The sequence below is a fragment of the Pteropus alecto genome, unplaced genomic scaffold (genome assembly GCF_000325575.1).
Source record: "Pteropus alecto unplaced genomic scaffold, ASM32557v1 scaffold123, whole genome shotgun sequence".
Taxonomy (NCBI): Eukaryota; Metazoa; Chordata; class Mammalia; order Chiroptera; family Pteropodidae; genus Pteropus; species Pteropus alecto.
Window position 1 is genome coordinate 4,729,944 of NW_006433950.1, and position 24,998 is coordinate 4,754,941.

The following is a 24,998-nucleotide window of genomic DNA, read 5'->3' on the forward strand; positions in this document are numbered from 1 at the left end:
TTTTATGAAATTTATCATTTTTTTGTTTATTTGTTGACTTCCTATGGCAAATACATACCAGTGACAAGTTTGGGCTTGTCCTCATGAGGGGCTTCGTGGCCTGAAGACCAATAGGTGCCACTCCCTGTTTTGTTTGAGATCCCACTCTCTTTCCTGATAAATAAGCTAACTTTGGAAGTTAAACAGGTTATCTTTGTTGATTGAAAAATGAAATATCTCACAAAGTGAGATTTATTTCTAAGCTATGTTGGGACAGTCCTGGAGTTTAATTTAAATTAGATTCTAAGTTTTAGGGGCATTTCAGCTTTTTGTTAGATGTTACAGTACTGCAGGTTTTTTTCCTTCTATGGCAAGTACACACCAGTGACAAGTTTAGGCTTGTCAGTGTGATGGGCTTTGTAGCCTGAAACCCTCTGGTGTACTTCCTATTTTACACTTGAGGGACGAGAATGTTTTTATACTAAACATCTTTATAGTAGAACCAAGCAAGTTTGTTTATATCCGTGCCAGATTTAACCTGTTAATTATCATTTGCCTTTCTGGCAACAGAAAAATATTTTTTCTCTTTAATTCATTTAAGTTGACTTATTGAATGTTTCCACCTATACAAAAAAAGAATTACTTATCCTGATATGCTGAGGTAAGTGGTAACTTTCTTTGGCCGAAAGGAGAGAAAAAAGCCTGAAACAGTGTGACTGTTTGAGTAGGCATTAAATGTGAAAATGTCGAGGTTTAGAAATAATTCTTTTGGATATATGTTAGCCATTTAAGTTGAATTCATCTGATGTTATAAGACTGCAAAGTCAGTATGAAGCATATAAATGCACTGTTTAATGACAAAAGGGATATGCTCGAAGTTATAAAAAATCTAGAAATATTTCTTAATTTCTAAGAACAATAAAACTAACTGCCTGTAAAAATTGATTTTAGTGTTAGATTTATAACAGCACTGCAGAAATGACATGTTTTTATACGTTTAAGTTTCAGTTTCATGTTTCTTTGTTACGAAGCATCAACAATTATTCTTGGGATACTAACTCTAGAACTTAAATGTCTTCAATTTTGTTCCTATTGCATTTATTTGTATGAGCTTGTATTTGTATGTGGAAAAGTTATTTAAAATGTTACTGTCAGGAGTCTAATTATAGGTTCTGGTCTTTTTAAAGTACCGACATGAAAAACTGAATAATTTTTTCAGCTGTTTTTATATAAGTATTTCTACTAATTTCCTTGACAAATATTTTCATATAAAGTTTCTTACAATTTGATATAAATTATGAAGTTGTTTTTAGAATTTTTAAAGGAGAAACCAATGATAATAAAATTTTGGTTGGCTTCTAGGCATTTAATAAATGCTTATTTAATGAATACTGAGTGGACAGATAGCATTTTTAGTAAAGTATTAGTTTTCTTTAAACTCTGAGAAATTTATTAAACTATAAGAATATTTCAAAATGTAAATTTACCAAAACATTTTATGTAACTCTTGAGTCAGCTTTGCACATTGTTGTATATCATTTTAATTAAAGCAAGATATTATTTTTAAAATATTGTAAAATTGATGCATATTTAACTCTATAATTGTCTATAATCCTGTAGGTAATTTCCCCATGATTAGTGATGATTTGGTCAATTCTTATCATCTTCTGCTGTGTGCTTTGGACTTAGTTTATGGAAATGCCCTTCAGTGTTCCAATCGTAAAGAACTTGTAAACCCTAATTTTAAAGGTAAGTTTATAAATCAAAGAATTTGAACAACTCACATTTCTACATTATGTTTACTCTTGGGAGTTTTATACATAGTATAGGTTTCCTAGCATCAGAGAACGTAAGTGCTTTGAAAAGCTCCATCATTATGGCTTTCCATGGCACTTAAAACTAGTAGGAGTCAAGCTATTGCAAATATCACAAAGTTTGAAGTTTTAGATGACCACTGTAGAAGTTTCTGAAATATATACTCAACAAGAAGGAATTTAGAAATCCAGGGTAGCAAAGATGGCATTACAGCTGATGATATTTTTCTACATTGGCCAGCTTAATGCCTAACACACTGTAGGAGGTCAGAACAGATTTATTAAAAGGATCTTCATTTCAATTTTTTTTTACGGAGGAGTCGTTACGGTTCTAAAATATGGAAAATATATTTTAAGCTCTTAAACTAAAATGTGTATGGAAATAATTTTGGCAATGGATTAAATAGACTTTATGTAATTTCTATGAGTGATATATAGTAAGAGACCAAATTATGATGTACAAAGCAAATATTAAAAATTATTTACAGGTTATAAATAAAGTATATAACGTTGCTGCTATTTGAATAATACCATGGTAGGATTCTGAGTGATTGTCAGTTTTGGGGTGTAGGTTACAATTAGAATTTCAGCTCGTCTGACTCTCAGAGTAGATTTTTAAGGTTAGTGGAGTTAATTACTTCACTTGCTCCTGGTTTGGTAAATTGAATGGTCTTTTCTCTCATTTCCTTCTTAGTTCTCTTTTATATTTCTATATGGCTGCTTCCCTTCATTTTTCTCCTCCTTATTATTCTTTTTTTTTCTTTTAATTTTTTTCCCCTACTGAGCCTAGGGCAAAGATTTGCTGTAAATTAATATGATAAACACATATAATTTAATGAAAGCATATAAACAATACATACTTTGAACAGTAATTTTTTTAAAGTGGTATTTTTTATTTGAATGTAAGGCTTATTTGCAAAGTTATAGATTTTTTTTAGATCTTACAGCAGTATACTAAATTAATTTTTTTAGGTTTTTTTAAACCATCTCCAGATAGATAGAGTAACTGGAATCTTTTGAGCAGTGATACACTTTACCTCTATTTGCTATTTTTGAGGTACATTTAAATAGAGTCAAATTAGGCCCTTATACATGATTTCCCAGCATATATTCATATACTGATATGCTGAGTAGTCTATTATTTAGATTTTAGTTTATTACAGTTTGGTTTATTGAATACTACCTGACATCTCTGTGATTCTGTACATCATAGGCCTATCTGAAGATTTTCATGCTAAGGATTCTAAACCTTCCTCTGACCCACCTTGTGTCATTGAGAAACTCTGTTCCTTACATGATGGCCTAGTTTTGGAAGCAAAAGGAATAAAGGAACATTTCTGGAAACCCTATATTAGGAAACTTTATGAAAAAAAGGTTTGTAAGTAGTAAAGAAGTAATGTGGAAATATTTTCTGGGTAAAGATTTGATTTAATATGATGACTTAAGGATCTTTTCTTTCATCATAGCTCCTTAAGGGAAAAGAAGAAAATCTTACTGGGTTTTTAGAGCCTGGAAACTTTGGAGAGAGTTTGTGAGTACTTCTATTATAAAACTGTTTTAATATTTAAAATTGTGTGCTTAGAAAAATCTCAGAGTTTAGTGTTTTAATTGTCTGTACCTTAGAAATTGAGAATGTTTTATGGGAAAATACAGGGAAGCAATAAAAAATTCTATCAACTATTAGGTTTACTTTAAATTTATTAGAAATCGTATTGCTGTTCTTGAAAGCTTTAATAGTTAAGCTTTTGGATCATACTTTTTAAAATAAATTCTTTTGGATCTATAGAGGTGAGAAATGATGTGGAAGTCCGGAGGTCTTCAGAGTTGCCTAGAGCAGCTAGAAAGAGAATTAAGCTTCTCACCAGAAGCTGCACTTTCCAGGCAGATCGGTACAGTGTACCCACCCTGTCAGCAAAACATACGTACTGCACGGTGGACCAGCATAGTGTAGATACTCTCAGTTTTTATAATTAACAGTGACTCACTAAAATTTAACTTTCACAACAAAATTATTAGAACTTTTAGTAAATAAAAAAAAAAAAGAAATAATTAAGTAGACTGAAACATTAACTGAAATAGCAGTTCTGTGAGTATACATTTTGCATTTTTTTCCCCCTATAGTAAAGCCATCAATAAGGCCTATGAGGAGTATGTTTTATCTGTTGGGAATTTAGATGAACGGATATTTCTTGGAGAGGATGCTGAAGAGGAAACAGGGATTCTCTCAAGGTGTCTGAACTCGGGTTCAGGAGCAGAGACTGCTGAAAGGGTGCAGATGAAAAACATCTTGCAGCAGCACTTTGACAAGGTGAGCTCAGCCAGAAGAGTAGAAGTGCAGGAGCAGACATGCCGGAGGTTCTGTTTTATGTTGGCGATTGTGTGTGTGTGTTTCAGTTGCTACCAGTGTGAAAAAGATAATTCCCGTCATTACTTATCATAATTGAAAATGTTATCTCGATTTTTATTTGCTGATTTAATTTTCGTTAACATCTACTTTCAAAGTTTTTGGTTAGACCTGAGAAAAGAGAATTTAATATAAATTTAAATGAATGTTTCATGCTGATAATTGTTAGTTTTGAAAGTATGGGCCAGTAATATATAGCCTTTACATACTGAACACAGTAGGCACTTAGAAAATGTTGATTGACCTAAATTTGTGCCTTTATATAAGAAACTAGGGAAACTGATAATCTTCAGTCTTTAAGAAAATTCTTTTGAACTGAGTTTCGGTATCATGTGGTCTTATTTTATACAAACACTTAGAATGATGGAGACTAAGAGTTTCCCTTACGTGCGTGGTGTTTGCAGAAAATATACTTCTGACATGTGCCTCCAAGGGCAGTGTGGATGATTTCAAGGAATAGCTCACCTATAAAACCAGAATTAAGATTGGTTTGCTTATTTATTCAACAAATATTCTAAAGGTATTCTATATGCCAGATTGTGTCCTGTTCACTGGGGATACATCAGTGAACAAAACCAAGAATATCCTGTTTTATATTCTAGTGTGGGGAGGTGGACAGTAGATAACCCAAAAAGGTAAATACAGAGTATGTCAGATGATGATATGTGAGAAAAATAAATAGAGTGGTAGTACAAAGTACTGGGGAGAAGGCAGAATGGGTGGGCCTTGGGCTATTGTAGATAGGGCGATTGGAGAAAGGCGTCTCTGAGGAGGTAATATTAACAGAGACCTGAAGTGAGGAAGCAAGTCATGAGATCAGCTGTGAAATGTATTTGTAGCCAAGAGCACAGCAAGTGCAAAGCCATGAGGTAGGAGGAATGCGATTGGCTATTTGGAGGAACAGTGAGAATGCCAGTGTGGCAGGAATGGAATGAGGGCAAGAGTGATTAGGATGTGTTGAGGCGGGGACAGAAGGGTCAGGCAGACCATATAGGGCTTTAGAAGCCATGGTAAAGACTGCTGCTTTTGCTCTGAGAAGAAAGCATTAGGAAGGTGTTATGGAGAACAGTGACTGACATAATCTGATTTACGTGTTTAAAGGTCTTGTTGGGAGGGTGGGATGTGGGCAAGGGTAGAAGTAGAGAATTAAGAGGCTGTTGCAGTAATTCTGGTGATAGTCCATGGTGCTTGGATCAGAGAAATGGTTGTATTTGGGCTGTATTTTGGCGATAGCACTCAAAGGAATTTGGTTTGGGTCTCAGGTGTGACAGAAAGAAAACAGTGATGACTTCAGTTGGGTAAATGGTATAAAAGCTACAGTTTTTAGAAATGCCAATAAGGTCTTCAGTGACCTAGCCCGGCTACCTCTCTGAGTTTATCTCCTACCATTTCCTTCTCACCCTCTTCCATTCTTGCCACAATTAGCCTTCTTTTTCATTCTTCAGATCTGCCAAGCATACCCCAACTCAAAGGCTTTGCCCATGCTATTTCCTCTGCCTAAAACACGTTTCTTTGCGATATTCATGTGGTTTGTTTGCTTCTTCATTTCATGCAGGTCTCCGATAACCTGACTAGTATATAAAATAATAACCACCAACATCCTCCCCAACCCTCAGGAGTTCCTTTTTCCCTTACTCTTTGATTATTGTTTCTCTTAGTATTTATCACTGTCTGGCAGTAGATTAGGTTAGTAGAAAGAAGGAACTGTTTGTCTGAAGGACAGACAGATGGACAAATGGATGGATAAATAGATACATACATACAAAGAATTATTTATTATCTGTCTCCCTGCATTAGAACACATGCTTCATGAGAGCAGTGACCAGACCTGTATTCAAGTGCTTGGCACAGGGTAGACATTTCATGAATATTTACTACTAACATTTATTAAGGGGGAAGAGCAAGTCTGGGAGAAGAAATCAAGAGTTAAGGTTATTAGCATGTTAAATTTGAGATGTCTTTTAGGCATCTTAGTTGAGAAGTTGAGTAGGCAGTGTAGATATACAAGACTGAAGGTCATGGCAGAGGTTGGGGCTATGTGTATGTATATATTCTTGATTCGTCAGGATACAGATGGCTTCGATTACCCAGCGGCATGGGTTGTTAGAGAATAAAAGAGGCCTAAGGACAGAGCTCTGGGGCACTCTAAAATTTGAGTCTTTACGTGGAGAGGAAAGTTTTAATATCTTTAAAATATCAACTTAATATTTATTCTTGAGTTAGAGAAAGACTCTTTTGATCAGAATTCATAGGAAGCTTTAAGCTAAGAACTTAAATAATGCTACCAAGAAGCCAGTGCTGACTTTGAGAATTGTGGGCAGGAGGCTGTTTTGTGGTCATCATACCTACCTCGTTTCCTTTGTGGAACCACTGCTACCTGCAGGCAATGTGGTAAGATGCTGCTTGCTGCTGTTGCTTGTCTTGTACAAGATGTTTTTCCCTCCCAGCAAGGCAACTTCAAATATAGGGAAGATGCTGGCTTCCAGAAAAGCTGTCTCAGGCAGGGAGCAACCTTCTGAATGTAGTTAATCTACTCAGATTATTTTATTGATCTAAAAATAATACAGACTTAATCTCTTTGAAACTAAGTGGAAGTCCTGACTCTCCTGTCACAGAGAGAGCACATAGATTTATCTCTGCATGGTTAATTTCTGTGCTTCTCTATCTCATAAACTTGAATAGTTCTGTTGCCAGGTGGAAATTTTACCAGATTTTTTTACATCTCTAGAATAGTACCTTTAATACATAGGGAAATATAGTTTATCTTTAATATGAAAAAACTCAAGCTATCTTAACCTTTAAGTTTGTTGGAAAAATTAGAAAAGATGTTATCATATGTATTCATACTGAAATTCTTTGACATTAAATCATATCTTTTTCATGTTTATATTCAAGAATATTGACTTAAACATTTATCTGAAAATTTGTCTACTTTAGGGTGAAAACTGATAGATTCTAGAACGTTATTATGCGTTAACGTTATTATGCGTTAACGTTATTGTAGAACGTTATTATGCATCAGGTTGTATTCTGCATCTAAGAATGTTTGTTTTATCCTCTCTCCCTAGGGGAAAATTTGATGACTTAGGTGGGCTTTTGTTAAATCATGGACTTCATTTGGGCCAGGTTTATTTCACAGCTTTGTCAATCTTTGAGTATTTACAAAAATAGCAGTAGTGGGAGCTGTGAATTTGTTTTGCAATGACATTAATTTTTTAATGCTTATTTTTGCCTCAAGCTTAAGTTTTGGAGGAGGTATAATAGGGACATATGATTTATCTCAAAGATTGAATTTTTAAGAGAAAAACTTTTTAATTGGCCAAAATACATATTTCCGTTTAACACATCTTTGCTTGGATAGTGGTAGCTTTTAGTGGTGGTATGTATGTTTAAATTCCAAAAATGGTGATATTTGAATTACTAAAATTTGTTGATAACATAAAGTAATTGAAAGTCTTTTTGACCTAAAATAATGTCCTTTTCCTTCCCTTTTAGTCTAAAGCACTTAGAACCTCCACACCACTGACTGGTGTAAGGTACATTAAGGACAATAGCCCTTGTGCGACTCCAGTTTCTACAGCTACACATAGCTTGAGTCGTCTTCACACCATGCTAACAGGCCTCAGGAATGCACCAAGTGAAAACCTGGAACAGATTCTAAGGTTAGTTTGAGCCCTTCTTGCCTGCTAAGATTGGTTGACCACTTTCAGTTTTCCTATTTTAATTTTTCACTATTAGTACTTTATACCCATTAATAATTTTATATCAGTTATATGCTCAGTCCTGTTGTTAGTCTGTAGAGGACATAGCAATATAAGATGTGTGACTAGAAGGTGATCATTTTTCCTCAGTATCTTAGTTTGTTTGGCTGCTATAACAGAATACCATAGACTCGTAACTTATAAACAACAGAAATTAGTTTTTCACAATCCTAGATGCTGGAAGTCCAAGATCAAGGTGTCAGCAGATTCAGTGTCTCCTGAGGACTGCTTCCTGGTTCAGACAGCTGTCTTTTTGCTGTGTCTTCACATGGCCGAAGGAGGCAGAGAAGCTCTCTATGGTCTCTTTTATAAGAGCATTAATCTCATTCATGAGGGCTCCACCCTCTCAACCTAATCAGCTCCCAAAGACCCCACCTCCTGACACCATCACGTTGGAGATTAGGTTTCAACGCGCATTTGGGGGCAGGGGAACACATTCAGTCCATAGCACTCAGATTTCCTTAATGTAGCACAGGAGTCAGTAACAACACTAGACAGTGTAGAATAAAGCACCAAACTATCTGTCCCCAACTGTTCTATCAACATTTCAGGGAAGTGGGGATCACTAAAGATGGTGGTCGTTACAGGACTTCATGAAGAGAATTGGACCTAAGCAAATTTCTGAAGGGTGGGTCATGTTTAAAAAGATAGACAGTTATATTCATAACCAAAGTAAAACCACTGTAACTTTTATAAACCCTATAAAACACTATTGGCCTGAAAAGGAAGTTAGTCCTAAAAGTTTATGATTTGATGACATAAACTGTATAGGAGCCCATTTTATTTCTGGTGGTGTAGTATAAAAGGGCCCTGTATACATGTATTAGTAATTTCTCACTCGTAGCCGGACTCATTAAACAAAAGGCTAATTTTCTTTCACATTTTCATGAAGTCTCCTTTTTTCATAAACTTGATTATGATTAACACCCAACAGGCTCTGTCTATTGGCCTCTTCTTAAGTCATATTTCTCAAATGGACCTTGTTTACCTAGAATTCAGAAGCATATTTTAGAAGGCTGGTTTAATCTCTAAATCTTCCAGATCTCTTTACAATCTCTAAACAGGTGTAGCAGCTTCTTTAATATTAAATACCATTAGTGGTTCTCAAATACCAGTAGATACTAGGTAAAACCAAAGGGTCCTGTTTTTGTATAAAAGGTACCTATGTGTGTTCATAACAAAATTCTGCTTTCATACGATATTCAGTAGCTATTTCTAGCAGGATTATAACTGATTTTTATTTTCTTCATAATTTTCTAAACTTGCTACATTTTTATAATGCATATGTATGTTTATGATCAAGATAAAAACATAGTTGTTACAAAAGCCGACATGGTGACAATCCATATATTGCTTCAGCATTGAACATATATTGCCTTTCTAGTAAAAAAAAAAAAAAAAAAATCAATGATTCACAACCTCGTTTTGCAGGAAAAGGTATAGAATACCAGTAATAGTTTATATGAGTCTGTAGTGTAGGTTATATGCCCCTTCATTCTGTTGTCTTCCAGGAGTTGTAATGGGAATTGAATTGCCCTCTGGAGAAGTATTTGAAGGCTTTTTTGTCTGTCTTCAGTAATGGCAGATGTGTACAGTAGGTGGGGGCCAGTCACGGACATCAAACAGGCACTGGTTAAGGTTGACAAACTTACTGCAGTAAAAAGTATGGCTTTAAAGAAGAAAAATTTTCTTTGCCACTCAAAATGGTAATACCGCCACCTTCGATTTAAGGAAGTGTGGGATCTTTTGGATTAATTTGGGAATTGTATAGTTTCTTTTCAAAGTATTTTATATTTACAGGTTAGTAAAAATACGGAGTTATAAACAGTTTGTCACTTTGTAACTTGGCAAGACCTTTAGATTAGATAATTTCTTTTAATTTTTTTTAGGACATGTGCTAGAGATCCAACCCAGGCTATTGCCAACAGATTGAAAGAAATGTTTGAAATATATTCTCAGCATTCCCAGCCAGATGAGGATTTTAGTACCTGTGCTAAAGGTAAAGCTTAATATTGTCTGTATTGTTCTCATCTTGAAGTTTAATTTCATGGAATCCTTTTTGGGGAACTGAGTTGGAAATATGAAGAAAAGATGCCTTTTCTTTAGATCAAAGGCTAGAGTATGGATGTCCAATTTTTCTGTCATCCAAGTGATTTCTGGGCCCTTCTCATTGAGAGAAATTTTAAACTGATATCTTATGTTGGAATTCAGGTACTCTGTTTGGGAAATCTTTAGTTTTCATTTGTAGACTGGATATTAAATACAGAAATATAGTGACTCTTCAAAATAGTAAGAACCAGAACAGAAGACATAGCCGTTTCATGCCCAGACCTGTCCAGGGAGTTGTTTGATGTCATGAATTAAAACCACGTATGAGTAGAAATAGTGAACCAACCTCTTGGCATAGAGCTACTCTGTTCAAACATTACCAAAAAAAAAAAAGCGTGAACCTTAATGGGATGCAGTCATAGTTTGTAAGTGAATATTTCATTTCACAGTTTTAAAAAATTTGGGTGTTACCATGAAATAAATTAAGGAATCTTAGGGATGATTGAAACTGTAGGAAGTGCATATAGGTGAAGTATTGTGTGGGTTTTTAAATTTTATTTTGTGGACAGGGGATGGGACGGACCCTCATTTTCTACAATATTTATTTTCTTCACGTGTGATTTTTGTGTTTTTTATTATTTATGCAGAAATTGCCAGCAAACATTTTCGTTTTGCAGAGATGCTTTACTATAAAGTATTAGAATCTGTTATTGAGCAGGAACAAAAAAGATTGGGAGACATGGATTTATCTGTGAGTAAATAACCAATGTATTGATCAGCACAATAAACTATGGTTTCTTTCAGCCCTACCCACCCCCAAAATAAAGCCATTCATGAATAAATAGTGTATGGCATTGAGGGAATAGGGTTGACACATAAGGAAACTTGTGTTCTGAGTGCTTTTACCTCCACTCCCCAACTTAGTGTCTCACTGCAGCAGGCCATGTACTATAACTTACAGGTTCTGTGGGTAGTAAACTCTGTAGTCAAGGATTAAAACATTCAGACCTAACCTTAATTGAGTTTTTAAATAACATAGTTTTCATTCAAGCCTTATATAGCAAGAATAAATTGAGTATTGACTAGAAAGAACTTTAACGTAAATATTCAGCCATTCCTCTTGGCTAAGGTAATTATTTTTCCTAAATTTTACTAGTTAAGAAATACAGATTGATTTTTAAACAAATGATATTTATTCCTCCCCCCCCGCCCCCGCTTCTTTAATTCTATCTCTGTGAATATACCTTATTTTAGATACCTCATATAATCATACAATATTCTTTTGTGTCTGGCTATTTCACTTAACATATTTTCAAGGTTCATCCATGTATCAGAATTTCATTCCTTTTTAAGGCTTAATAATATTACACACAGACATACACACCATATATATGTATATATCACATTTTGTTTATCCATTCAACTGCTGATGGACATTTGAGTTGTTTCCACCTTTTGGCTCTTATGAACTATGCTATTATGAACATTGGCGTGTGAGTATCTTTTGGATCCTTGCTTTTAATTCTTCTTGGTTTATGTTCTGGATATTCATCCCTTATCAGATATATGATTTGCAAATATTTTTCTCCCATTCCGTAGGCTGGTTTTTCACTTCATTCGATAGCATCCTTTGATACACAAAAGGTTTTGCTTTTATTGAAGTCCAATCTATCTGTTTTTCCCTATTGTTGCCTATGCTTTTGGTGTCTACATAATTTTTTAATTCAAAAATAATAAATATGTACAATTTTGGATATATAATAAGCAAGAAAAAGTAAATGAAAATCATCTGTAATTGTGTTACCCTGAACAAACATGCTGACTTTTGGTCCTTAACCATCTAGCCAAGTCACCAGCTTTCCTTCAAGCTATCTCTTTATGCCAGTGGCCTTTTAACTATAAATACAGTTTTGTAACATTTTTTTACATCATCACTCATCTAAGCAACAGGATGTATGTGTAGTTTGGTTAGGGATGTAATCTTTTTTATTTAGCTATATTTTATAATATGTGAGTTTTCTGAAAGTTCTTATATCTTCCTTTGATATATGTTTTTTGCTAAAAAAGGAACTGACTTAAAAAGTTAAGAAAAGTGTTGTAAGGAGATAAGCACATACTTCTCACTAACTCAGAAAATAAGACTTTCTTTGGTATTTTTATTTAACTTGACTGGGTATGAGATGTCTTATTAGAGTAAGTTAATGTTTTACATGTTAATAACTTTGTTTTATAGGGCATTCTGGAACAAGATGCATTTCACAGATCGCTCTTGGCCTGCTGCCTTGAGGTCGTCACTTTTTCTTATAAGCCTCCTGGGAATTTTCCATTCATTACTGAAATATTCGATGTGCCACTTTATCATTTTTATAAGGTATTTTTAAAAATCTGATACTGATGAGATCAATTTCCTGTTGTTAGCCATATAGTTCATTTTAATATCTAAGTACATTTCTTCTGTTTTTAATTACATATGTAATAATTTTTACTCTGTTTGGGAGCAGAGGAGAAAGAGTCTTAAGAACTATATAAATTATTTTACTGTAGTATAAAGACCTATTTTGGGTAAAAGCTTCATTCGATCCTTTTTTTAATTTTATAAAGGCTTTAAAAAAATTTTTTTTCAATTACAGTTCTCATTCAATATTTTATATTAGTTTCAGGTGTACAGCATAGTGGTTAGACATTTATATAATTTATGAAGTGATCCCCCTAGTTAATCTAGTGCCTGCCTGGTACTATACATAGTTGTTACAATATTATTGACTATATTCCCCTATGCTGTGTACTTTACATAAAAGGCTTTTAGAATACTTTCATTTCGTGAGCTAATAAGACTTCAGAAAACCAGCAAACATATCACTAGCTAATCTTATATACCAATCTCCTTTTTTTATTTTGCGGAAATTAGATAAAATTGATTGTGTCTTTTAGAAACATAATTCTCTTTTACACATTATATAGAGGCACAGAGTTATGGCATTAATTTGGTAGTTGATTTGGTAGTTTCTTAAAATTGATTTAGTGTGTGAATTTACCTTAATTCAGATACAGCAGTCAAAACTAATATTTCTAGTGACACATATAGAATGTTTAGAGTTTTTAAATATGAAATTTAAAGAGTAATGTTTTCAACCCACAATAGACAAGGCATGTTTTTTCATTTAAAAATTTCTGAAATACTCACTATGTAAAAGATTTGTATAAATTTATACATGCAGTTTAACTATAAAGACAGTGAAAGGGAGAGCAGCTGCTGCAAAGTTGTAGTATTCTTTAAGCTTGTAATTTTTTATAAATTATCTTGTATTTATAAATAAGTAAAAAAAATAAATTTACCCATTTTGTTTTCACACGTTAAATAAACATTTCTGTAAAAAAATAAACCCCAGGGTGTTTTTGTTTCAGGTGATAGAAGTATTCATTAGAGCAGAAGATGGCCTTTGTAGAGAGGTGGTGAAACACCTTAATGAGATTGAAGAACAGATCCTGGATCATTTGGCATGGAAACCAGAGTCTCCACTCTGGGACAGAATCAGAGATAATGAGAACAGAGTTCCCACATGTGAGGAGGTTTGTGAAAATATATTAACAGCTTTCTGTAACAAAAGTATATCAATATGTAGTCTGTTCATAACCCTCTTTCACAGAGAGCAGTTAAATTTAGTGTGGAGTGGAGGGTGGCAACTGGGCTTGATATGGTACAATTACCTGATCATCTGAGAGGAAACAAGAATCAGAGATAATTCGTGATCACTCTAAGTTTTTAGAGACAGGGTATGAATTTAGTGTTCTGATTTCTTAATCAAGTTTCTGTACCTTAGAATGGTTGATATTCTAATTCTCCAAATAAGTAAGGTTGATTCATATTTAATATGGACTTAACTAGGTTTTGAATTTTTTAAGCCTGAAAGTGGAAAAGACAGCTGATAGATAGAATAACTGATGAGCCAAGATAGTTTTCTTTTACCTTAGAGTATTATGGTATTTTAAATTATAATGCATTTTTGAGTAATGGTTTTCTGTGTAAACAATTCTTTACAGGTCATGCCAGCCCAGAGCCTGGAAAGAACGGATGAAATTTGTATTGCTGGCTCCCCTTTGACTCCCAGGAGGGTGAGTGAGGTCCGTGCTGATACTGGAGGACTTGGAAGAAGTAAGTTGAAAATACTAGGGCAAATATTTGGGGGCCTATTATCTGGATTTAAATTTCATCTAAAACTACAAAAGAAGCTAATAGGGTATATATAGAAGACAATATTCTGTGCATCATAATGTCACATGGGTCACTTAAAAGTCATGCTTTCAAAGACTAAGAAGAGGAAAATGCATGATATAACAAGAGTCTTTAAAAAAAAAAAGATAGAGTACTATATATATTAATGTGATTCTTGTTATTTAAGTGTATGTTTACATATAAGTATACAAAAGGGCTGAAATGGAAAAACCGAACTACTTAGAATGATTATTGTTGGGTGATAGAATTCCAGGTGATTTCTGTAAATTTTTAAAGATGAATTTAACTTTTAAAAGTAGAATAAGAAAGCTTCTTAAAGATAAAGCTGTTTGATCCAGTTAGGTACAGACAAGCCAGTGAGTTCAGAGGACTGCATGGCCTGAGCATGTTAGCTTTGACTGGCAGTTGAGCTGTGAGCTACCCTGGTTAATGTGCTGGCCCAAGAAGTACAGAAAAGGGTAGTTTTATTATTCATCTAATTACATTTTAGGCAGCTTTTTATAACATCTGCCAAATGCAAGGTTTAAGTTTACATACTTGAGATAAAACTACTTTTTAAAAAGCAGTGATTCCAGAGAGTTCTAAATCCTTGGACGTCATTAAGGAGGATGTTTTTAGATCTTTTTGGTTTTTGCATCCAAAAATTTTCTTTACTGTAACTCGTATTAAACAGAGCAGATCACCTGGCTTCTCGGTCTGTATTGAGTGTGGGGCATAAGACCACTTGGCTGCCCCATTATGTCCCACCCAGGGCGGTGCCCAGAAGCTCCATGCAGGGGAGAGGGCTACCCCAACTCCCTTCCCTTGGAAGAAGGGTTGAGGGTGGTCTAGACCAATTTAATGTAACTGGTGAGCACCAGCTATGGAAGAAAGATCAGTTTTAAAATTAGGAATCACTCTGTTAGTGCATTCTCAGTAAATACGGATGAGCTGTATGAAAACTTCCTGTTTGGAGGGGGTTCATCATAGTTTAACTATTTTTCTGCATATTATCCACTTAGACCCATCAATCTGACAGCTGGTTTTCCTCAGTCCTGTTTCTGTAGTTTTTCCTTCCCTAATCTTTGGATTAGGACTTGACTTTAAACTTCATTTTCTTTGTACTTATCACTTCTCTATTTTCATGAGGTCTCTTAATACAAGATAATGATTGTAATGCACTCTGACTCTGCAGCTTTGTTCCAGATACAAAGCTGGTTAAGTTTATTTGCTTTTGTATCATGAGGAAATTGAAATGTTAAGCTAGTCAGGACTACACTTGTCAATCTTCTTATGACCTCCCTACATATATTTTTAAATTAAAAAACCCACCGACTGATGTATAGTTTTTACAGCTAGTTATGAAATAGGGAAAAGAATGCTTGCTTCTCAAAAATTCAGACATTGGTGTGAATACTTAACAATAGACTAAGCCATAATGGTTAATAGTGTTTCTGTTGGAGAAGTTTCGTAAATAGTGATGATTGTTGCACAACATTGTGAATGTAATTAAGGCCACTGAATTGTACACATAAAAGTGGTTAAAAAGGCAAATTATATTATCTATATTTTACCACAATTAAAAAAGATGTGATATACCAAAAAACATTGAATCGTACAACTTTAAATGGGTGAAATATATGAGAATTATATTTCAATAAAGTTTTAAAAAATAATAAACTAAGCTTAATTGACTACAAAAGATATTAAGTCCATTCTTGCTGAAGGACATTGAGTTTTAGTAATTTTCTATATGTGGAAAAAAACAAAGATGAAGATCCATAAAACGAGGAGGACATGCTCCCAGATGTACCATAGCAATATCAAGTTCCCTTATCAAAGTTGTGGCTTTATAGTGAAATCACATTTTACATGATTGTTAGGTAGAAACTCAGTATGGTCAAAAATATCATGGAAAAATAGAATAATTCTTTAAATTACCCCTAAATCATCAAGGCCCTGTAATAGTAGAGAGCAAAGTCTAGTTTGATTTAGCAGAAGGTGTACTGAAGGGAATACTGTGAGAGAAAGAGAAACTTTCTTTACATTTTGCTCATAATAGTGTTCAGTTGAGTTTTCATTAGGTGAATTGTAGCTATGATGTGACTCCTGTAATTATTGTTTGTTTTTAAAATTATCAAGTATTCTAAACTCTTAATTAGTTTTGAACATAATAGCTTGGTTGGAAGTCAGATCTCAGTCTCCTTGAGTTAAACTATTTTTTTTCCGACCCTAGGTATAACATCTCCAACCACATTATATGATAGGTACAGCTCCCCAACAGCCAGCTGTACCAGAAGACGGCTGTTTGTTGAGAATGATAGCCCCCCTGATGGAGGAACACCTGGGCGCATTCCCCCACAGCCCTTAGTCAGTGCTGTCCCTGTGCAGAATGTGTCTGGGGAGGCTGTTTCTGTCACACCAGTTCCTGGACAGACTTTGGTCACCATGGCAACAGCCACTGTCACAGCCAATAATGGACAAACTGTGACCATTCCTGTACAAGGTAAGGAAGGCAGAGTTGGATACTGAGTTCTTTCTCTGTGGCATTTATTGGAAGGTTACCTGAGATTTGGCTGGAATGATGATATGAGACAAGGGGTTAGGAGGGGAGAAATTGGAAACCTCTGCCTGGACAACCTCGTATTATCAACATTTTCTTTGTGCTTTTTCTTTGTGACAAACCATAGGCATTGCCAATGAAAACGGAGGGATAACGTTCTTCCCAGTCCAAGTCAATGTTGGAGGGCAGGCACAGGCTGTTGCTGGTTCCATCCAGCCCCTCAGTGCTCAAGCCCTGGCTGGGAGTTTGAGCTCTCAGTCGGTCACAGGAACAACCTTGCAAGTCCCTGGTCAGGTGACCATTCAGCAGGTTTCCCCTGGTGGACAACAGCAAAAACAGGGCCCGCCTTTAACCAGCAGCAGTGGTAGACCCAGGAAGACCAGCTCTTTATCACTTTTCTTTAGAAAGGTAATGCTTCATGTCCCCTTAACAGGTCATGAACTTGGGAAATACGTGTTAGATACACAAAGTTTGAAATGTTTTTGTTTATCTACTAGGTTTACCACTTAGCAGGTGTCCGCCTTCGGGATCTTTGTGCTAAACTGGATATCTCAGATGAACTAAGGAAAAAAATCTGGACCTGTTTTGAGTTCTCCATAATTCAGTGTCCTGAACTTATGATGGACAGACATCTGGACCAGCTGTTAATGTGCGCCATTTATGTGATGGCAAAAGTGAGTACTTCGGAATATAAAAGGAAAAAAGGTGCTACTTCCTGTCAGAACTTAAAACTACTTTATCGAACTACAATTCACATACTACATAATTCACTCATTTAAAATGTAAACTAGTAGATTTTAATATATTCACAGATATATGCAGCTATCACTGTAGTCAATTTTAGATCATACTTCATTGTATGAATATAATATTTTGTTTATCCATTCATCAGTTGATGGACTATTTCCAATTTTTACCTGTTTATGAGCATTTGTGCACAGGCTTTTGCATGTTTTCATTTCTCTTCGGTATATATCTAGGCATGTGTTGCTGGGTCATATGGTAACTATGTTTACCATTTGAGGAACTGACAGATTGTTTTCAAAAGTCACTGCACCATTTTACATTTCCACCAGCAATAAGCGAAGGTTGTGATTTCTCCACATTTTCATCAGCACTTTTATTATCCGACTTTGTTTTTAAAATAATTTGAGGTGAAAGTCATGTAACACAAAATTAGCCATTTTTAAATGAACAATTGAATGTTTTTTAGTATATTCATAATGTACACCCACCACTTCTACTTCCAAAACATATCTATCCTTACAAAGTAAAACTACTTACTAAGTAGTTTCTCTGATTCCCATTCTAATTCCTGGTAACCACCATTTTGCTTTTTGTCTCTATGAATCTGTTCTAGCTGCCTCACGTAAGTGGAATTGTGCAATATTTGTTATTTTGGGGAGTGGTTTATTTCAGTTAGTATAATGTCCTCAAGATTCATCTATGTTGTAGTATAATTTCCTTCCTTTTAAAGGCTGAATGATATTCCATTAATTAGATATACCACATTTTCTTTATCCATTCATCACTGATGGACACTTAGGTTGCTTCTATTTTGGCTATTGTGAATTATGCTATTATGAATATGAGTATACAAATCTCTTCAAGATTTTGGGTTTTCTTTTCTATATGTACCTCAAAGTGCAATTGCTGGGTCATATAATAATTGTGTTTAATTTTTTGAGGAATTTCCATATTGTTTTTTACACCAGCCATACCAGTACATCCCACAGGGAGTACACGAGAGTTCAGTTTCTTTACATCCTTGCCAACTTGTTATTTTTAATTTTAGCCATCCCAGTGGGTATTGAACTGGTACCTTACGATGGCTTTGACTTGTATTTCCCTAATGACTAATCATGTCAAGCATTTTTTTTCATTTGCTAACTGGTCATTTGTGTATCTTCTTTGGAGAAATATCTGTTTAAATCCTTGGCCCATTTTTGAAGTGATTGTTTGCTTTTTTATTTGTTGAGTTATAGCAGTTATATGTTCTGGATGCAACTCCCTTCTCAAGTATGTGATTTGCAAATATTTTTTCATTTCGTGTGTTATTTTTTCACTTACTTGATACATGTTAAAGCATAAAAATTTTTAATTTTGATGAAATCAATTTTTCTTTTGCTGCTTGTGCTTTTTGCGTCATATCTAAGAATACAATGCCAAATCCAAGCCTGTGAAGATTTACCCATTTGCTTCTAAGAGTATTATTGATGATTTTCATATGTTAAACCAACCTTGCATTTCTGGTGTCAGATCCACTTGGTTATGGTGTAGAATTCTTTGTATATGTTACTAGGTTGTGTTTGCTAGTACTTTGTTGAGGAATTTTGTCCTATTCGTAAGAGATAATGGTCTGTAGTTTAAGAAGAAATAGGCTTGGACTGGTTTTGTTATCCAGATAATATTGGATTCATAGTACATAGAAAAGAGGTCCTTCCTCTTCTTTATTTTGGAAGAGTTTGTGAAAAATTGGTATTCTTAAATGGTAGAATTGAGCAGTGAAGGTATTGGGGCCTGTGCTTTTCACTACAGGTAGTTTATTGATGAATAATTTTTCTTATAAGTCTATTCAGGTCATCTTTTTTTTCCTGGAATCAGCTTTGGTAGTTTGTGTATTCCTAGAAATTGGCTATTTCCTCTGGGTTGTCATTTGTTGGAACACAGTTGTGCATAATATTCCCTTATAGTCTTTTTTCTTGCCAAATTATGTCTTAGTAATTTGAGGCTTCTTTTTATCTTGGTCAGTCTAGTTAAAAGTTTACCAGTGTTGTTGATTTTGTCAAAGAACTAGCTTTTGCTTTCATTTATTAATATATGTTCTAATCTTTATTATTTCCCTGTCTGCTAGCTTTAGGCTTAATTTTTGCTCTTAAGATGGTTAGGTAACTGATTTAATACCTTTCTATTTTAGTATAGGCATTAACAGCTATAAATTTCCCTTGAGGCACTGCTTTAGCGGCCTCTCCTAAATTTTAGTATGTTGTAGCTTCATTTTCACTCTTCTCAAAGTATTTTCTAATTTCTCTTTTGATCTGATTCATTAGTTATCTAGGTATGTTGTTTTATTTCTACATATTTGTGAGTTTCCCAAACTTCTGTTCATGATTTCTAGTTTCAGTCCATTGTGGTCAAAAAACACATTTTGTATTATTTCAATTCCTTTATATTTATCAAGGTTTTATAGCCTAGCATATGGTCTATCCTGGAGAATGTTCAATGTGCATTTGAGAAGAATGTATATTCTGTTGCCAGTGGGTATAGTGTTCTATAGATGCCTGTTAGATCCAATTGTGTTAGTTTTGTTAGTCTTCTGGTTTCATTTTCTACTAGTTGTATCCATTTTTGAAAGTAGGGTATTGAACTCTCCAAATATTATCCATTTCTCCCTTCGTTTTTACTTTTGTTTTGGTGCTCTATTAGGTACATGTATGCTTATAACTGTTAGAGCTTCCCAATGGACTGACCATTTTATCATCATGAAATGTCCCTCTTTAATAACTTTTTTGTTTTATAGTTTGTTTTATAGTGGGATACTTGTAAAATCATTGAGCTTTTTGAGGGTTGCAGTCTATCTTTTTCTTTCAAACCTGTTTGTATTTTTTAATCTAAAGTGTCTTGTGGACATAGGATACTTGGATCTCTTTTTTTAACCAGGCTTACAATTTTTGACTTTTGATTGTTATTACATCCATTCACATTTAATACTGTTATAACTGAATTTATGTCCATTTTACTTATTTTTTATATGCTTCATCTTTTTGGTTCTGTCTTCTTCCTTTATTGCTTTCATTTGCATTAGGTAATACTTTCTCATGCGATATTTTAATTTCAGTAATGACTCACTTTAACTTATTTTCTTAGTGGTTACTTTAGGGCTTACCATATACATATCTATCTTCCTCCCTCTTTTTCTTCAGCTTTATTGAGATATAATTGATATACAGAATTATGTAAGTATACAATGTGATGATTGCGCTGTATATATTGCATTGTGATTACCACAGGTTAATTAACATCCAGGACCTCACATAACTATTTTTTTGTAGTGAGATTAACTTCCTTAACTTTCAAGTGTATAATACATTACTGTTAACTAGTCACAATATGCTGTATATTAGATCCCCAGAACTGTCCCCATTTCCACCAGCTCCCATATACATGTTCTCAAAATCAACTTCAGATTTATACTAACTTAATTCCAGTGAGATACAGAAGTGTTACTCCAATATAGCTGTTTCTTTTTCATCCTTTTTGTGGTAGTATCATTATACAGTACATCTGTAAATGTTATAAATCCAGCAATACTGTTATTTTATACAATTTTATGACTTTTAAAAGAGCTGAGTGAACATTTTTATACTATCGTTATATTTACCTTATGTATTTCCAATTCTTTTTATTGGTTCCTGTTTTTTCAAGTTGTCATCTGGTGTCATTTCCTTATATGTTTCTTTGTTTTGTTTTGGCAAATGTATCATTTCCGTATGTTTTAGGTCCAACAATACATTAATATACATACTGTTTGATAAAACTGCGTTTTAAATCGGTTAAGGGAAGAGAGATATACATTTTATACTATCTTTATAGTCATATAATTGTCTTTACCAGTGCTTTGTTTTTTGGTGTTTATTTGATATACTGTCTGGAATCACTTCCTTTAGTTCAAAGAACTTTTAGTATTTTTATAAGATGGGTCTGTTAGCATCAAATTGTTTATCTGAGATTGTATTTTACCTTAATTTTTGAAAGATAACTTTGCTGGATACTGGATTCTTTAGTTTACTTTGGACACTTTGACTACATTATTCCACTGCCTTTTTGCCTCCATAGTTTCTGATGAGAAGTCGGCTGTTATTTTATTGGCGTTCTAAAGTGAAAAGTTGTTTCTCCTGATGCTTTCAAGATTTTCTCCCTTTCGCTTTCAGCGTTTTTATATATGTCTGGATATGGATTTCTTTGTATTTATCCTACTAGAAATTTGTTGAGGTTCCTGGATGTAGATTAATGTTTAGTAAGTGTGGGAAACTTTCAGCCTGTATTTCTTTGAACTTTTTTTCTGCTGCTCTCTCTCCTCTGGTACTACCATTATGTGTATTATAGTGTTCAGCAGCTCTCTGAAGCTGTTAATATTTCTTTATTCTTTTCCTTCTGTCTTTGGATTGTAGTCTGTCCTCAAGTTTGCTAATTTTTTGTCAGTTCAAATCTACTGTTTTATCCCAGTGAATTTTTCATGTGTTACTGTATTTTTTATTCCAGGCCTTGGTTAAAATACCACTTCCTTCCTCTGTTGATGAACTTTAGTAGATTTTCTTGAATAGTTCTTCATTTGTTGTATGTACTTAGGACCATTTCCAGAGACATTAAGTGTCTATTTAATATATATTTTTACCAGTTTCACTGTGGAGCAAGTTTATGAAACTCCACACGTTATTTTGCTGGAAGGTAGTTTCCTTCACAGAATACTCTTATTCTTTTCCAGGTCACAAAAGACGACAGGTCCTTCCAGAATATTATGCGTTGTTACAGGACTCAGCCGCAGGCCCGGAGCCAGGTAACTACATTTTCTCTTAGGGCTGAAAATAAAGCTTAAAGTCTTTGATGAACACAAAAAACCAACCACTGTTAATTCTATAGACTTTTCACCAAGTTAAACAACTAAGACTTTAAGGGAAGTTTTTACTCTAACCTCCTTTAATCATTGACAGACAACTTCACATGTTGATTAGTTTAAGTCTTCTTTTCTCCAGAAGGTAATGATGTGAAATATTTGACTCCTTAATTCAGTTAGTCACAAGAAAGATGTAAATTAGGAAGTCATTTGGTTTCTATGTCACCTTTCAGTCTGGTTGAGGAAACAGTACTGTACGTTTAACCAAGACAACATTAAGTGACATTTTAAAACAATACTATTCACCTATCTTAAAGAGGTAGGTAGATGAAGTCTCTGTACTTAGAATGAGTTGATTTTATGGTTGGGTACTAATACTGCTCTGTAGTATTCTAAGCTATACTTAGAATCTGAAGCGAGTAGTATTCTAAGCTATACTTAGAATCTGAAACAGGCCCTGTTATAAATCCTGAATCTGTTATTTAATAGATATATGACTTGGGCTGCATTTATTAACCTCCCCTGAGGATAACTATTAGGGTTGCTGTGAGAATAACCTGTCAGCGTCATAGTCTAGGATGTATTCAATAAATATGAATTTCTGTCTCTTTCTCATGATCTCTCTAAAGGTATACAGAAGTGTTTTGATAAAAGGGAAAAGGAGAAGAAGAAATTCTGGCAGCAGTGATAGCAGAAGCCATCAAAATTCTCCAACAGAACTAAGCAAAGACAGAAGTAAGTGGGTTCTTTACGAACACTTACAAAATAAAATGAGGAGCTTCTCTTATTTTTTAGGCTTAGAAAACTGAGGATGACTAAATGAAATTACTACTAAAGAAAGTATGAAGCTATTTTATTGGCAAAGGATTTGTTAGAACAATAAACAGAATTCTAAATTTGGTGGCAAAGTTGTTTGTCCATCCCCTAGCTTAGAAGCACACTGTGCGTAACATTTTTCTCCAGGGGAATTAGAGATTTCAGGCAGGAATTTGATGGCCTGAGTTCCAGAAAAGTCTGGCATGTCAACTGAAACCACACTATGGAAATACCATCCCCAGTTGTTCGTTTGCACCACTTAATACAGGGCTCAGGTCCTAGGAAAGTTGGTGTAACTTATTAATGCAAACTACTCAGTAGGCCCTTCCTTCAGTTCTGGCCTGGGGGTGATGATAGTGCTTGATGTCTCGCCTGTGCTCTGCTGCCTGGTATGAAGAATAAAGGGCCATCTGCTGCCATTATACAGCGGAGCAGGCAGCTGTTTGCTTTTATTCTATCGAATTCTCTTTTTAAAAAGAATCTATATTAGCAGCCTTTCTGTGTAACACCCTTTGTTCTACTGATGGCAGCCAGCAGAGACTCCAGTCCTGTCATGAGGTCAAGCAGCACCTTGCCCGTTCCACAGCCTGGCAGTGCCCCGCCGACACCCACTCGTCTCACAGGTGCCAGCAGCGACATGGAAGAGGAGGAGAGGGGAGACCTCATTCAGTTCTACAACAACATCTACATAAAACAAATTAAAACATTTGCCATGAAGTACTCGCAGGCAAACATAGTAAGTTTGAGGGAGATTACTTCATATCTTTCTTTCTACTTGTGAAGGATGAGGAATCACTTATGTTTGAGTTGCTCTAGTTTTATAAATAATTCTCTTAAGTAAAACGGAAGAAGTCTAACAAATAATTTGATTAACCATCATAATTTCTATTGTTGTACAAGCATTAAACAATAAGATGGTATTTGGATTCCCTACAAAGTATAGCATTGAGAAAATGAATTGGGTTCAAATTGTCGAAGACTTAACAGCTGTGGTGACCTTTTGAGTTATTTGTGCCTGTTTCCTCCTAGACAAAATGGGGATAAGAGTACTCCCTAGTTTATAAGGTGGTTGTGAAAATTAAATGACATACTGCATTAAAAATGCTTAAAACAATGACTGGCACACAGTGAACAATTACATGTTTGCTATTTGTATGTTTTCTTTAGATTTAATTGTTGCTGTCACTGTTTACCATTCATAAAGCTACTGGTTTATTATATCTCTTCACTCAGTAAAAATAACCACTTTTTAAAAATGCCTCATTGGAAATTTTGTTTAGCTTTCTTAGAAATACTGATTTTTTTTTTTTTTTTTTTACACAGATGGATGCTCCTCCCCTGTCTCCCTATCCATTTGTAAGAACAGGCTCTCCTCGCCGAATACAGCTATCTCAAAATCATCCCGTCTATATTTCCCCACATAAAAACGAAACAATGCTTTCTCCTCGAGAAAAGATTTTCTACTACTTCAGCAACAGTCCTTCAAAGGTGAGCCTAACATATCTTGGCCTTCACTCCCAAACGCTTACGATGCTAGAAATGGTCAATGGGAAAACCGGGCCACTCACACAAATGTTGGGAACTGCCAGAGTAAAAGTGGCCAGTAAGTCCCGATGCAGCAGACCCAGGGAAGAGGGTGTGGGGGAGAACTTTCAGGTTGGAAATCGAGTAAGGGATTTGGATTTATTTTTGTTCCTTCCTTTTCCTATTTGTTGTGCATTTTTAACACTCAACTATAAATCTGGGCTTTTGTGGTTTTTATTCTATTTGTAAAATTTTAAAGCT

The 24,998-nt window shown here is 34.6% G+C and overlaps 1 protein-coding gene across 1 annotated transcript in view; it reads left to right on the forward strand.

Moving 5' to 3' along the window:
* RBL2 (RB transcriptional corepressor like 2) overlaps positions 1–24,998 on the forward strand; it is a 42,905-nt gene that overhangs the window by 10,692 nt on the left and 7,215 nt on the right. The window contains exons 6-22 of the mRNA XM_025044598.1: positions 1,600–1,728; positions 3,007–3,167; positions 3,260–3,324; positions 3,915–4,101; positions 7,693–7,859; positions 9,848–9,957; positions 10,655–10,758; positions 12,241–12,378; positions 13,413–13,577; positions 14,049–14,160; positions 16,457–16,726; positions 16,911–17,191; positions 17,281–17,457; positions 22,269–22,340; positions 23,027–23,132; positions 23,744–23,949; positions 24,537–24,701. Of these exons, the coding sequence (XP_024900366.1) occupies positions 1,600–1,728; positions 3,007–3,167; positions 3,260–3,324; positions 3,915–4,101; positions 7,693–7,859; positions 9,848–9,957; positions 10,655–10,758; positions 12,241–12,378; positions 13,413–13,577; positions 14,049–14,160; positions 16,457–16,726; positions 16,911–17,191; positions 17,281–17,457; positions 22,269–22,340; positions 23,027–23,132; positions 23,744–23,949; positions 24,537–24,701 (2,615 nt within the window). The remainder of the gene's footprint in view (positions 1–1,599; positions 1,729–3,006; positions 3,168–3,259; positions 3,325–3,914; positions 4,102–7,692; positions 7,860–9,847; positions 9,958–10,654; positions 10,759–12,240; positions 12,379–13,412; positions 13,578–14,048; positions 14,161–16,456; positions 16,727–16,910; positions 17,192–17,280; positions 17,458–22,268; positions 22,341–23,026; positions 23,133–23,743; positions 23,950–24,536; positions 24,702–24,998) is intronic.